The sequence below is a fragment of the Arvicanthis niloticus genome, chromosome 23 (genome assembly GCF_011762505.2).
Source record: "Arvicanthis niloticus isolate mArvNil1 chromosome 23, mArvNil1.pat.X, whole genome shotgun sequence".
NCBI classification, from domain to species: Eukaryota; Metazoa; Chordata; class Mammalia; order Rodentia; family Muridae; genus Arvicanthis; species Arvicanthis niloticus.
This window is the reverse complement of record NC_133430.1, coordinates 41,119,713-41,135,715: the sequence shown is the minus strand read 5'-3', so window position 1 is coordinate 41,135,715 and position 16,003 is coordinate 41,119,713. Positions and strand designations below refer to the sequence as shown.

The window sequence follows — 16,003 nt, the reverse complement described above, 5'->3', positions numbered from 1 at the left end:
TGAGGGTCAAGAAAAAAGAGTGAATTTGTTGACATTAAGGATACTTGTCTTCGTAATGCACAGATCAAATCTACATGTTTCAGAGTTCATGTAAAACATGGGCATACGGAGAGAAAGCAAAAAAATAAAACGAATAAGTTTTAGAAGCTTGAAGTACGAAGCTCTTGACTTCTAATAGCAAGGGTAAAGTGAAAAGACAGTAGCCATAGCTAAATGGCCCGTTTTCGCAGGTCACAGGAGAGTAATGTATTATTCATTCACATCTCAGATTTGATTTTCCTTTCAGAATAAAATTAAAGTGCAGATTTTGATTTTGAAAACAATGATTTATATTTTTTTTTTCTGAAAGGCACAAACGCTTACAAGGCATGATGCTTAAAGAACCAATTCACTAAAAGTAAAATCTTGACCTCGATCATCCTCCTCCTTTTTCCACATTTATTTCCCTTCCATTTCCCCCCCTTCCTTCCAAATTTCCAGGAATGTCTCACCCCTCATCCAATCCCTACATATAGTCTTAGTTCTCCTGGGAACTTTGAAGTTAAAGTCAAAAGGCTTAAGACAGTGATTTCCTTAGTTTAATATTCCAACCCTGTGATTCTGAGAATCAAGAAAGACAAGCAAAAGTGTGAAGAAAACAAGTCCTGACTCTTAAGAGCAAGGCCTATTGTTGGTAGCAAGCTACTATTTTAACAGTCTCTGAAAGGTACAATATACTTGTCAAGACATTTGGAAGTAACCTGGCTATTTCAACCATACCAACAAATCTATTCACGTTAAGTAATTATAGAGTAGGAAGTAAAAAGTAAAAAGACATTAACGAATATAAAATATGAATGCATCGTGAACTTAATTTGGAATTCTTTGTGTTTCATACAAAGTGGGAAGGTCAAAGAAAAATGCGTGGAGGTGTAAGAACTGTAAAGAACTTCAAGTTGGAAAAAGGCATCAACTCCGATTATATTCATATGCCCTATTTAGAAAACACATCCTGAATCCATCCCCCAGCGTGAAAATAAAGGCATTTGTTGACTGCAGTTTTTGATCTTTTTTCTAATTAGTTATGCTTCAGAACTGACTCTGTAAACTGCTTGGGACTTTGGACACACTAAAGAATCGGGTCCTATCAAGAACAAGACTGCACCTGTTTCTGGATCCAGAGATTTGAATTAATTTTAAAATGACCTGTATTCTCTACCTTTCCTCTGGCAAATGAGTCCATAACAAGGAAAGCAAGGCTGCTGAAGGCAATTTAGAAAACATCTGACTTATCCAGAGACAAGGAGAGGAATAAGTGAATGGGGAGAGAGGAGAGGGAAGGGAAAAGGAGTGGAGAGGAAAAGAGAGGGGAAAGAAATAGATGGGAAAAGAGAGGGAGGGAAGTGGAGGGGGACAGAGGGAGGGAAGTGGAGGGGGACAGAGGGAGGGAAGTGGAGGATGGGGACAAAGAAGGCTGAGTACAGCTTACTTGCAATCTGGTGAATTTTTAAAATTTCTTCTAACTTGGAATTATTTAAAATAGGCTAATGAAATTTTTAAAAGGAAGGAGCAAGAAAGGAAGGGGTAGTCATCACACGCCGGGTTTCATTGGTGAGTTGGTTAGCTTCCCCTCATCCTCCTCTCCTGAAGCATTGCTCAGGTGTCTTAAATGTTAAAAAAAAAAAAAAGTACTCTAATTGCCTCTAGGCTAAAGTAGTTTCTCTTAGAGTCCCATTTAAAAAATATAAAAGGAAGAAGGTTGTCAAAGAAGTGTCCACATAAACCTGACTCACTAAGTGATGCGAACAGCAGCTGAGTCCCAAGACTTGGGAGAATAAAGAATAAAAACGCACACTCAGAAACAAGCCTGAACCCCAGGGGCCCTATGTTCATACTCACAGTGTCACTGGGCAAAGCCAGCCATCATTTCCTTTTCAAATGGAAGGAAAATGCATCGTCTCACTGAGCAAATGACTCCATCTTAACAGACCCAAGCCAGAGGCTCTATCTATCCTCACAGCCTTTCCAGTCCTCAGAGGAGTTACAAGGTGCAGTGTAAGGAAGGAGATGAAGACAAATAAATGGCATCCATACCATATGTTTGATGCCTGGTTTCCCATCAGACCCTCCTGACAAGGAAGGGCTAAGAAAAAGACAAATACATCTGATCAGAGGGTTTTGTTTTATCTCCTCTTTCAGCAAATGAGAGCAGCCATAGCACAGATATGATTCATTTTACCTCAAAGGGCTGTTCTAGCGGCATACAGCTTTCATGAAAGATTATGCCTCCTTCATACTCCACAGACAAAAGCAAAGGCAGCAGCAAGCACCCCAGATACCGATTCCCAAGCACTCTATTATTTCCTTGCAAAAAATATTTAAAGAAAAATAATTTCTGCAAGAGACCTAACAGTAGCAATAATCTTATCTCCAAATAGCTAAAGAAAGCTTTGCAAACACTGCTACCTTATTTTTACTGCCTCGGTCCATTTTCTACTGTTTGTATTACAACTGCTTTCCTGTAAGAGGTCATTTCTTCTCCATCCTAAATTCTGTCTTTTCTAAGTAACTGTACTTCTTGAGATCAGGTTTCCTTCCTTCCTTTTTCTTTCTCTCTCTCTCTCTTTCTTTCTTTCTCTATTTCTTTCTTTCTTTCTCTCTTTGCACTGGATTCCACGTCACTTTTTATTTTTGCCTTTGCAGTTTCTAAAATCCTTCAGTCAGTCTTTTTTTTCCGGAGAATCAGTACAATCAAGCTATGGTAGGTTGACCTCAGTAGAAAAAAAAATCCAATAGTTTAAAGATCGAACTCATTTTTCATGAGATATAAGCCATGAAAAATGTGATCAAACTGGAGTTGACATCATGCGACTCTAAGGTATTTTACTAGAGAAAAACACAGGAGTGATATCGTCTGACCTCTCCTTTCTTCCAGTTTTATCTGTTCCCTGTAGATTCCATGAATCTGCTGCAGGCACTGGAACAGAAGTGATCTACAGGTTCATTCAGCAAGTCTGCTTGCCAAAATGTGCACATTACACTTAGGTTAAGTTGCCACATACATTAAGTTGTAGGTTTTTGTTTTTTATTCTGTCAGATTGTGGAGCATCACCTCCTTTGTGCTGTACTGTTGGTAACCTCACCCCCTGAGTGTCTGAACTTCAGAATAAATTGTCAGTCGGCTAATTTCCCTGGTTTCTGAAAAACGATGAATGGAACTGGCTTCATAAGCCTAAATTTAATTTTCTCCCATTGTGCTCACTCCTGGGAGTCTTATCAGCCTTCTCAACCCCATCTTCTTTATACTCCACCCACTGTGATGAGGCAGAGCCATAGGGAGCAGGCTAAGGTAACTCAGTCTTTACCAGTTACTAACTAGCTAGGCAAGTCTCCATACTCTTTTCCAGCCTTGCCTGGCTTTTCTGTAAAGAAACAGGCTTAACTGAACAGATCTGTTGCCCCCTGAAACCAGCTCCCTCTATTACTCATCTGACAGTGGTTCCTAGAGTAAATTTCTGCTTACCAATGGGAGTGTGCAAAGTTCCTTAGGCTGTGATCACTCTTTGTATAGGCGAGTATAACACAGCCCTATGTTCCCTGTTAGCTGTGACTGAGACTAATGTTCTTTGCCAAAACAGTGACCAGTTTTCACTGAGATGTATCATCACATTAGTGACCGTGTTTCTAAAGTCACCAAACAGAGGGATTTCTGTTTAGAAACTTGGAAAGCCAAAACTCTAAGACAGTGCCCCATTTGTCACTGGGTCAGGACAGTAGTTCACAGTACCTAAAATGGCCACCACCTCCTCATCCTGGATAACTTCCAAGGACCCAGACACCACAAAGCAGAGGGCATCCACACTTTCTCCAGCATGGTAAATCAGGTCCCCAGGAGCACAGTGAATGGTTTGGAACTCCACTGCCAAGGCACGCAGACATCCATCGCTGGCCAATCGGAATGCAGGATGTTCATTAAAAACCTTCCGGTTCAGATGAACACAGATGTCAGCTCTCATGTCCTTGGGGCAGATGGAGAGGACCTGAAGAGAATGAGAAATGAGTAAGCAAATGGAAAAGATAAAGGGTCTATTTCAGAGGAAAACGATGCCACACCACAAATGCTTACTAACCACTACTGTGTCTGCTAGACAAGGAGCTAGGTGCCTGGAAAGTTAGACACAGGCCTGTCCTTCAGGACACTGAAGTCTGGTGAGATGCACTGTCTGAGTATGGACATCTCAGCATCAGATCACATCACAACACAGTTTTTGTCACAGCACAGCAGCATGTGGCCAACACTTGAGAAATGTTTCCCTATTACAATGGTGTCTTCAGTGGTCAGAAAGAATCTTGGCAAAAAAGTTATGGTCAGTTCTGAAAACATGTGCACACAAGTAACATTTTATAGACTAGGCAGACTGTATTTATGAATTTAGAAATATATACATATATATATTATTTCTAAATATTATTTCTAAATATTATATATAATATATACAATATATACACATTTTTTCAATTTGAATATATGCATATTCAAAACATTTCTAAATATATATGTTGATATATACATATAATATATATCAACAATTATAGAAAATGATGTCACAAATTTGGAAGAGAGTAAGGAGTGACATGTGAGAATTTGAAGAGATAAAGGGGCAAATGATATAATTATATTATAATTTTAAAACCTACATTATAAAAATAAATAAATAAAAGTTAATATCCTCAAAGACAATTAGCATAAAATATTAGCATTCAAATCAATCTAACCAGTGATATATAACTACACCAAGAATGAATGTCATATGTTAGTACAGACAAGAAATAGATACATATTAGCTGACCATAAGAAGAGAAAATCAACACAAGTAGTCCAACAACTTGACACTCTGAAGAACTAATATAAGACCACTCTCAGGATTTCTTCATTCTGAAAGATTTTCCTCTTATAAGCAAATGACTGTCCAAGGATAGAAAAGGGTTTGCATCAGCACTCTATGAAACACAGACAACTGGACATATCTCTAAGAAGGACAGTCTTGTGCCTATAAGTTTATTACAAGTTTAGGGGGTGGCAAAATTCAAACTCAAGGTGTCCTGAAGGAGGGACAAATGTCAGAAGCCTGGAAAGCCTGGTATAGGGAGCGTTCTTTAACTGTAGCTTTCATAATTGAAGACCCAGAAATGAACCCACACACCTATGGTCACTTGATCTTTGACAAAGGAACTAAAACCATCCAGTGGGAAAAAGACAGCATTTTCAACAAATTGTGCTGGTTCAACTGGAGGTGAGAATGTAGAAGAATACAAATCAAACCATTCTTATCTCTTTGTATGAAGTTCAGATTCAAGTGGATAAAAGACCTTCACATAAAACCAGATACACTGAAACTAATAGAAGAGAAAGTGAGGAAGAGCCTCGAATACTTGGGCACAGGGGAAAACTTCCTGAACAGAACACCAATGGCTTATACTCTAAAATCAACAATCGATAAATGGGACCTCATAAAATTGCAAAGCTTCTGTAAGGCAAAGGACACTGTCAATAGGACAAAATGGTAACCAACAAATTGGGGAAAGATCTTTACCAATCCTACATCTGATAGAGGGCTAATATCCAATATATACAAAGAACTAAAGAAATTAGACTTCACAAAACCAAATAATCCTATTAAAAATGGGGTACAGAGCTAAATAAAAAATTCTTATCTGAGGAATATCAAATGGCCAAGAAACATCTAAAGAAATGTTCAGCATCCTTAGTCATTAGGGAAATGCAAATTAAAACAACCCGAGATTCCACCTCATACCAGTCAGAATGGATAAGACCAAAAACTAAGGTGACAGTAGATGCTGGTGAGGATGTGGAAAAAGAGGAACACTCCTCCATTGTTGGTGGGATTGCAAGCTCATACAACCACTCCGGAAATCAGTCTGGCCATTCCTCAGAAAGTTGGATATAGTATTACCTAAGGACCCAGCTGCACCACTCCTGGGCATATACCCAGAAGATTCTCCAACATATAACAAGAACACATGTTCCACTATGTTCATAGCAGCCTTATTTATAATAGCTAGAAGCTGGAAAGAATTCAGATGTCCTTCAACAGAGAAATGGATACAGAAAATGTGGTACATTAACACAATGGATTACTACTCAGATACTAAAAACAATGACTTCATGAAATACCTAGGCAAATGGATAGAACTAGAAAATATCATCCCAAGTGAGATAACCCAGTCACAAAAGAACACATGTGGTATGCACTCACTCATAAGTGAATATTAGCTCAAAAGCTCTGAATACCCAAGATACAATTCACAGACCACATGAAGTTCAAGAAGAAGGAAGACCAAAGTGTGGGTGCTTCAGTTCTTCTTAGAAGAGAGAACAAATACTCACAGGAGGAAATATGGAGACAAAGTATTGAGCAGAAATGGAAGGAAAGGCCATTCAGAGACTTCCCCACCTGAGGATCCATCTCATATACAGACACCAAACTCAGGCATTATTGCAGATGCCAAGAATTACTTGATGACAGGAGGAGCCTGATATGGCTGTCTCCTGAGAGGCTCTGTCAGAGCCTGACAAATACAGAGGTGGATGCTCACAGCCCACTATTGGACTGAACATGGGGTCTCCAATGGAGGAGTTAGAGAAAGGACTGAACAAGCTGAAGGGGTTTACAACCTTATAGGAAGAACAACAATATTAACCAACCAGACCCTCCCTCTCCCAGAGCTCCCAGGGACTAAACAACCAACCAGAGTACACATGGAGCGACCCATGGCTCCAGCTGCATATGTAGCAGAGGATGGCCTTGTCGGACATCAGTGGGAGGAGAGGCCCTTGGTCCTGTGAAGGCTCAATGCCCCAGTGTAGGGGAATGCCAAGGTGGGGATGCCGGAGTGGGTGGGTGGGTGGGGCAGTACCCTCATAGAAGCAGGGAGAGGGGATAGGGATTTTCCCAAGAGAAAAACCAAGAAAGGAGATAACATATGAAATGTAAATAAAATATCCAATTAAAAAAAAGAAAACCTATGTTAAAATGGATAGTATTTTCACTCTTTAGATTTTGTTTTTATTATTTTATTTTATTATTTTATTATTTTGTTTTTATTTTTTTTTGTTTTTATTTTATTCTCTTACAGATTCAAACATTCATGCCATGGCTTTTAGCTGTTCTCATCCCCTCCTTTTCTTGCTGAACCTTCTTCGTTGTGACAAGTGCCCCTCCAACTTTCAGGTTAGGGTGCAACGATGTTATGCGGGCTGCCTGTGTGGGTATGAGTGGGAAGTTAGATCCTGGAGCATCAGCCGTTTATCAGTGGCTACAACACCGAGGAAAATGGCATCTCTTCACCACAGCAGGGATTAACTGCCAGTAGTCTCTCTGTGAGAAGTGGGGCTACCATCACACCCAACTAGAGACTCACAGAAGTCAGGACTGCCCGCCTGGCTGACACACATGAAGGTTCTTTCCCTCTACCTCCTTGATTAACTAATTTTAATAAAGTTTTATTTGATAGGATCTCAGCCTTTCAAAGATAATGCTAAGTTGATTTTCCCATTAAATTATAATGAATTGTTAATGTGGAATATTTTTCTTTCTTTTTTATGTTCTACTTTAGATTCCTGACTTCCCCCATAATTGGAAATACCCTGAATATTCCTGGTATTTATGTCTCACCTTGAACATTACACCAGCTGCTTCTCTGTCAGGAAGATCCATCACACAGTGCCAAGTAATTGTGCTTTCTGGGTTCCTTTTCTTTCTTTACCTTTCCTAAACTATATTTTATTTCATATCACATCCATCTCCATGGGCTTTTTCTTTTCATAATCTTTCAAATCCCTACAGATAACAGCCATCAGTTCACTCACCTTTCTGAAATGTCTCCTCTTTGAGGAAATGAATGCCCTAATGGGGCTTAGAAAGCAGTTGATGCTTCCCCATGATAGCAATGTCCAATGATGATAACCAATATAGCAGCCCTTAGAGAGTCAGACAACACTGATCACTCATTAGGTACTTATCAGCTTCTATTATGTGTCACTGGTCAAATCCCTGGACATGTATGAACAGATATCATCCTTGCTGTAGAGGAGCTAACAGTGAGTTCAGAAGACAAACATGAAGAGACAGTCATGACGAGGTAGAAAATTACAATGGCAGGGACACAGGACCACAAGCCACCTGAGAGACTTGATTGATGGCTTAAGGCGTGAGGTCATAAGGCTGGGTTTAGGAGGACATGAGCCCAGGTTCAGCTAGATCATTGACCAGCTCTATGGTCTAGAGTGTTTCACTCAATTGCTCCAGTCTTCATTTGTAAGCTAAGGATGCTGAGCACTGGCATTATATATTCACAGTAAGACTTTAAGTTATTCTGCATAGACAGAGCTGAAGAAATGCTGGCCTTTAATAGCACTGTTAAGCATTTTATATATATATATATATATATAGTTTGTCTTAGCTCTCTGTATAATTCATTCTCTTCAACCTCCGTTAGAAATCGAGGCTGTTTGATAAATTTCCAAAGAGAATTAAGGAAGTACTTCAATATAAATCTGAACATACTTCAAAAATAGGCTAAGATGAATATATTCTCAAATAGAAAATACAAAACATTTTTAAACATATGCACATATAAATATTACATCAAATGACACAAGGGAAAATGAATTTCTCTGTTTATCCATTTACTAATAGGATTTTTATAGCTTTCAATTCTTTTTCAAAACAGTTTTTTTTTTTTTTCATGATGCTGGGGATAAAACCCTGGGTCTTTTTTCCTAATGTACATTATTGTTTTACATGCATGTATGTCTGTGTGAGGTACCAGGTCTTCTGGCATTGGAATTATAGACAGATGTCATGCCATGTGGGTGCTGGGAATTGAACCCAGATCTTCTAGAAGAGCAGCTAGTACTCTTAACCACTGATACATCTCTCTAACCTTGGAAACGGTCATTTTATGCCATTTTGATTATTTCTTTCAGGACTGATATTGAGATTGGTATCTTCCAATTTTTAGAATAATCTGTTTACTAAATGATGACTTTCATTGTACTTTGTTTCATTCAACTTTTGATACTAAACTCACTGTTTTGTCTAATTTTTAGATTGTAATTACTTATTATTTTTATCTGTCTTGATTTGGGTTTTGAAACATATATATATATAGACAAGGCTGTTCCCGAACTTACTATGGATTCCAGCCTGGCCTTGAACTCATGGCAATCCTCAGACTCCCAAGTGCTGGGTTTACAGGCACGCATCACCCCCTTCCATGCTCCACTTTCAGTGATTGCATTGAATGATGACACAGATGCACAGTTGCCCATAGAGCAAGAAGCTAAACTGAGTGTTAAAACAGACCAAGCAGAGGCATGCCCAATGACAAGCTCCCTCTCTGTCCTTACACAAGCCATTGTTCTGATAGTTCTGCAGTTCTGACACAGTGTGTGCTATCAGAATATATATGTGTATGGGTATATATATATATACACATATATATACGTATATATAATATATATCATTGTTTATGCTGAAAATTATGATACTTATAACTTTCATAGGCAAGAAAAATGTAGTTGTAAGTGGCAGGATAAAAATACCATTTAAGATAACTCTCACACATGCAGTACAGTGGTTCTAATTGAGGTGTCTTTTGCCATTATGGTCACATCTATTTTTTCTTCCCTTGGTGGATTCTCTAATTACCTAGAAATATCTTGGTGGTATCTCACAATCACGGGCAAATGAAATTATACTGCAGTGAAGAAGATTTGGGATAAGAGTGACTTCTGTTCATCGCCAGTGTGTATTGTGTCTCGCTTCATCATGTTAGCATATTAATACATTAGATTCTTAATTAAGAGAAGCAATAAATTTTCCCTTGGAAGAGCAATGAACTATTTAAGGAATCATTTTTCATAACACTGCACACCAACTCTGAAAAACAGGTGAATGCCATACTCTGAACTCTAAAATACTTTTATTTAATTTATGATACCTATTAAACTCAAGGTCAAGTATTGCAGCAACAGACCTCTCCCAGGACCCGAGGGTCTAATCTCAACACTGTGGTTTACAGTACTCTTAGGAAAATAAATATGACCATGTTATCTCTGCTTTTTAAAAATCATTCATAGCTTGCTTCCCCACCAAGCAAAGGCAAAGTTCTAACCAGGCTTGCCAGGCTTTGGTGAGACCATTCACTCGTTCCCCATAGGCACACTTCAGCTGCACAATTTCTTGTCATTCTGAGGTCCCCATGCACCTGGTGATGCTTCACACATGCTCTCCTCTCGATTGGCAGATCCTGTCATTGCTTTCTTTGCCTAGTCATCTCACATTCGTCCCTCTCTGACAAACACATATAATATACAGTTCTATTGCAGGATTGTATAGAAAACAAACCCAAGAGTAAGAACTATTGTGATTTGTTTGTGCTCTTGTTAATGGCAAAGAAGAAGGAGGAGGAGGAGGAAGAGGAAGGAAGGAAGGAAGGAAGGAAGGAAGGAAGGAAGGAAGGAAGGAATAAAGAAAGAGAGAAAGAGAGAAAAGAAGGAACTTATTGGCAGGGCTTTCAAACCTTTATTTTTCAGCTTTGAAATAGTGCTTTAGTGTTTTTCTAATGAACCCTTACATTATGCTTAATATACAAAAAATTAAATAAATAAAAGTATCATTGGCTGGGAGAAGCTCTAAGGACATATAACATACATTGAGTCATTATTTAACCATAGATTTTGAGCCCTGGTTAAATTGCCAGTTACATAGGTCCTCGATGTCTAGAAGAAAAACTATCACAATGCTTGTTCCCTGGAGCTTACAATTGGGCACAGTTGAAAAATCACTGTTTCTGGTCCAATGCCCCATTTACAGATAAGACAAATGTTTTTCCTGAAGGCTGTGTGGTTTGCAGAGGTCATTCTCAGCAAATAAGTAGCAAAAAAAAACTCTTTAGTTCAGCTTTGAAGCCATCCTTCCAAGTAAAGATGAACCAGAAATAAAATAGGAGCCCTGTGACTTCTGGTACTCTCTGGTGCTTTGTGTACTATGAGAACACAATACTGATTTCTAAAAATAATTTAAGGTTCAGTTAATCAAATCCATATTCTAAGAGAAAAGCACTCTTTTTCCATCTGCACCACTGGGCAGCCAAGATTTTGTTAGAAATTTGTTTATATATCTAAATACTTGCATTAAGCTCACAAATGTGCCCCACACTTCAATATATCAGTAAAGGCACAAGAACTTGTGCTAAGTTTGTTGTGTCATCATGACTTATTAAGCAGAAGTCATCTCTCATCAGAAGTGAAAGTTGTCACCTATAGATGAAGGTCCTGAGCTAGATACTCAGTGAGCGTGTCTCTTTGGATCCTTTCTCTACCGTAGTCATCCACTATGGTATTATTAACTGGGAAAGCTTAGGAAAAGAGGTCTAAATAGTTGATACAGGAGCCATGATGCTCCACCCAGAACCACGAAGGGAAACTTTATCCCTTTCTCTTGCTCACTGTTGCAAAGCCTTAAAGTCATACTTTCTGGAATATTTACTGTACACAGTATGAATAATTAACGCCATTAAAGATATTGAACTTTTACACAATTTATGCTTATTCATATTGTCATTTCCATAAAACTTGAATCTCTGGGGTTTATTTCCTACTACCATTCTTCAAAATCACATAATCAATATTTAGCTCGCGCAATACTTATTTTTAAAAGCAAAGATGAGGTTCATTAAGAAGAAAAGGTCTTAGGATTGATTTGGGCGTTGGCATTAATAAAGATGGGGGCTAGAGAGATGAACCTAGCAGTTCAGACCTCTTGTTCAGTCACACACAGACCTCTTGTTCAGTCACACACAACACATAAACACATGTAACAGAAACTGTTAACAACAGGAAAAAAGAAAGAGGGGCAGAAGTATATGCAAGAGAAGCACAGTGCTACATCACTTTGTGAGAGAGAGTGGTTTACCTAAAAACATAGTTTCTGTCACTGCAGACTGTTCCCTCATAGTTGCACTTAAGCTTTATATTGTAATTAGATGGCAGGATTTCCAGTTTTCTCTCTCCTGAATCAGCCACCATAAATACCTTGTCTATATCATATCATCAAAATACGAGCTTTAGTAAACCGCTATGTAAAATATAAAAGCACCTTTAAGACCCTTTACAAATTGCTTCTCCGGAAAAGGGTAGCGAGTTACTCAAGCCTGCTGTGTGTGAGAGAATCAGGTGTGCTCCTAACACTCCACCTAAAGCTTAAATCTCCCAGATAGATGAATGTGAAAAAGAAAAGGCAAATTCACATGAAAGATAAAACAGAATTGCACGTGTACGGAGAGGAACCAGAGAGAGCTTTAGGCTTAGTGGAGTTCTGCCTGTACCCCTAGTCTACTGCTTACAGGCTGACCACCACCACCAGCATTCCTAAAACAAGTCCCCAATGTGCAGGTAGAAACTGGGGCCACAAGGCAGTGAATAGGAGGACACTGCTGTGAGATATAAAATTCTCTTGTTTATAAAATCCTGCACCAGGAGTAATATATAATGTTAGATCATTTAATAATAGTGGACATGTAAAAGTGACATTACTTTCCCCACAGGATATGCAAACTATGTAAATATGTTAATAGCATTCTGAAAGGCTTCGGCTATCACTAACACTCTTCAAAATCCTTCTTTGCTTTCATACAATTCAGTCATGCACTGCTAATTAATCTCTCCTCAGGAGTCCAGAGAATTGATATTAAGTTGGAGCAATCGGTGGAGGGAGTCAGACAAGTGACATTTACACATAACACATTTTTATGCTCCTTCCTAGAAGTAAGGAGCCTTAAGACTGGGAAAAAACAACTGGTGTGTTTCACAGATATGCAGCTCATTTATTTGAGGGAAAGCCCACTGGGTAGAGTGAGTGGGGAAAAGCAGAGAGAGAGAGAAAGAGAGAGAGAGAAAGAGAGAGAGAAAGAAAGAGAGAAAGAGAGAGAGAGAGACTGAATGGGGTAGCAAGAGGGAGGGAGAGAGGAACTGAGTGGGATGGGGGCGGGGGGAGAACAGTCATGCAGAATAGCAGAAGCTGTGTCTGATGTTCATCTGCCAGTCTCCAGGGTGTCAGACCTCAAAGGAATTAAGCCGGTAACAAAGTAATGAAATGACACTAAGACAAATTAACTTCCCTCATTTAAAAGCAAAAGGCCATTTTTATCGACTTAAGAGTGTAATAACCAGTGAAGAATCATAAGTTAAAAACCCATTGGTTTCACTTCAGAGATTAATTTCCTGAGAACAGGCTCCAATACTGAAGCAAGGCTCTTATTGTAAACATAGAGAGAGACCATCCTATGAGGTTTCTAGGACCTTGCATTTAGAGTGTCCCATGTAGCAGGTAGCACAGATTGCCAAGTCTGAGGACATGTCTGCATGCCTGCGTTTGATCCCCAGAACACACAGAACTGTCCTATGACCTCAAAATTCATGGACAAACCCAATTACCTTATGTTCTGGTCTCAATCTTGCCTGTCACTTTTGTATGCTGAATTTTCACTAAATAAAAAATACTTTTCTCCTCATGTGAAAAAAATCTTGCAAAATTAGGAAGAAAAATTTTAATATATTTGATTAATTTTCCAGAATAATAGAAATAATAATCTTTTTACTGACTATAACTCTTTGGAGTCACCTCTGCTGGTGGCGGTTTCTAGCTTCCATAAAGCAAGGAACATCTCTGCTCATGAAATCAGGGCTGGAAGTGTCATTGCTTTAGAGTTAGCAAAGGTTGATGTCCTAGGACCTAACAATTGTACATTGGAATGGTGGCTGCACATGAGTGTTCATTTTGTGGATGTCTGGAGACCTGTTCATTGAAGATATCACTTTTACATCTTAGCATTTTATACTATTTTAATTTTTAAAGTTTAATTTAAGGATTGAAATTGTTGAGTACTTAAGAACACTAGCTGCTCTTCTGGAGGATCCAGGTTCATGGCCTCTTCCTCCTCCTCCTCCTCTTCCTCCTGCTTTTCCTCTTCCTCCTTCTAAATTAATTTATTTACTTAACATTCCAATCACATCTTCTCTCTACTTTCCTTCTAGTTCCTCCCTCTCACCTCACACTTCCATATTCTCCTCTCTCCTCTCTCTCTCTCTCTCTCTCTCTCTCTCTCTCTCTCTCTCTCTCTCTCTCATAGGTAAGCTAATGAAATCACACTGATACATTTTCTTTCACAAATGTAAGGTTAATGCAGATTACACGTGTTATGTGAGTGTGCATGTGTGTCTGTAAAATCAGTATAAAACACAGTTAAGACAATGATGCATTGAAAAACCAGAAAGCTTCAAAGAAGTTTTAAAACCACTCTCCAAATGTGCTAACAATTATCAAAGCAGACTCTGATCAATAAGTTTCTACTGAGAAAAGTCCATTGTGTTATTGTAGATAGCTTAAAAATGATAGCAACATTTTACTCTGCTTTCTGAGTTTACCAAATTTGTCCCTAGTAGTAAAGTTTGCTAAAGATTTTAAACGTTTTGGGATCTGGGAAACAGATGAAAAAAAAGTATAGTTATTTGAGAATTTATATGTGCACATACACTTCTAAGAATGTTTCTACAGCAGAAATTTTGCACAACTGAGCTGTAAACAGCAACATATAGCCTATAGTGACTTGGACACGGAATGCCTCACAAACATCTCATGTGTTAGGTTTTTGGTCACTAGCTATTCGAACTATTCCTGAGGTTCTGGTAACATCAGCAACAATAAAGCAGGTCATCAAACTTGTGTGCTTGCCAGGGGGAGAGGAAGATCTTTTCCCTTCTCCATTACTTTCCCACATAATCCCACCACCATGATATGCTAGATAGGGTGTGCAGTCCAAGACACTCTGAAGTGAATTATCTGCAATGATGAACTAAAATAAGTCATTTCTTTCTTAAGTTGTTTGTGTCAGATTTCATCATAGCAACTCAGAAGTTATACAGACTATAATAATATAGCACACATATACCAGGTACAGAAATATAATCTAAAACCAGCAGAATAAAAAAGGTGAAGCCCAGACTAAGAGAAAATGTATGTAATGTATGCATGTATGTATGTATATATGTCTGTAAGTATATGCATATATGTGTGTATATGTATCTATATGTGCATTATATATTATATAATGTATATATTTAGTATACATATATGATATATATTATATATAACAAAAAAGTCCTATAAAATAAAAATGAAGGTAGTGAGAGGAAAATATGATCAATGTATGCCAGAAACATGTATGGAAATCTCACAGGATACTCATTATTCCATATAACTATTATATGCTGATTTTAGAACTCTAAACATGTTTTTAAGTATGAAGTCTTAGTATTGAGTCAGCTGGAGAGCTTTGAGTTCGATGCACCTTTCTGTTCATATCTCAACCAGGATTTAGGAATTTTTCAGATGTTAGTTCTTTTGAAAGGCCTTTTCTCAGGTCAGAGAAGATGTTGAGAAAAGAGAGACAGAAAGAGAAAAATGAGAGCTTGTACAAGAATTGGTCTTCAACCTCTCCATGATTGTTAACCCTACTTCCTTCCATCTTGGGATCATTAATTGGGTTATTTTTGCTTATTTCCTTTGGTCCCTGGGCCTTAAATAGGCTAACTTTGTGAAACAACAGATAGATAATCTGATAGCAAAATCTACTCAGATACATTATCATATGTTAACTATGGAGGACCACGAGACTCTAGATGAGGATGTTACTCTACCCAGGGTGTTCCCAAGTCCCATCTCCACCCAACCTAAAAGAGGGGACTTCTGCCCCTAGACCAAGCAGAGAGGGGCCACCCAGAACCCCCTCTGTCTGGCGATCTGAATTCTTGCTTAGGCTGCGAGGCTAAGCACTGCAAGGGAATATAAATAAAAGTTAAAAATATGTTCCTGGGTTCCCTGAGGGACAAGCCTGACTGCATAGGGGTTGATGTCAAAAGTATCCCCTCTCCAGGAAA

The 16,003-nt window shown here is 38.5% G+C and overlaps 1 protein-coding gene across 1 annotated transcript in view; it reads right to left on the bottom strand.

The window, feature by feature from the left end:
• Window positions 1-16,003, bottom strand: part of Kcnh5 (potassium voltage-gated channel subfamily H member 5) — a 285,334-nt gene that overhangs the window by 67,793 nt on the left and 201,538 nt on the right. The window contains exon 9 of the mRNA XM_076921998.1: window positions 3,767-4,019. Coding sequence (XP_076778113.1) covers window positions 3,767-4,019 — 253 coding nt within the window. The remainder of the gene's footprint in view (window positions 1-3,766; window positions 4,020-16,003) is intronic.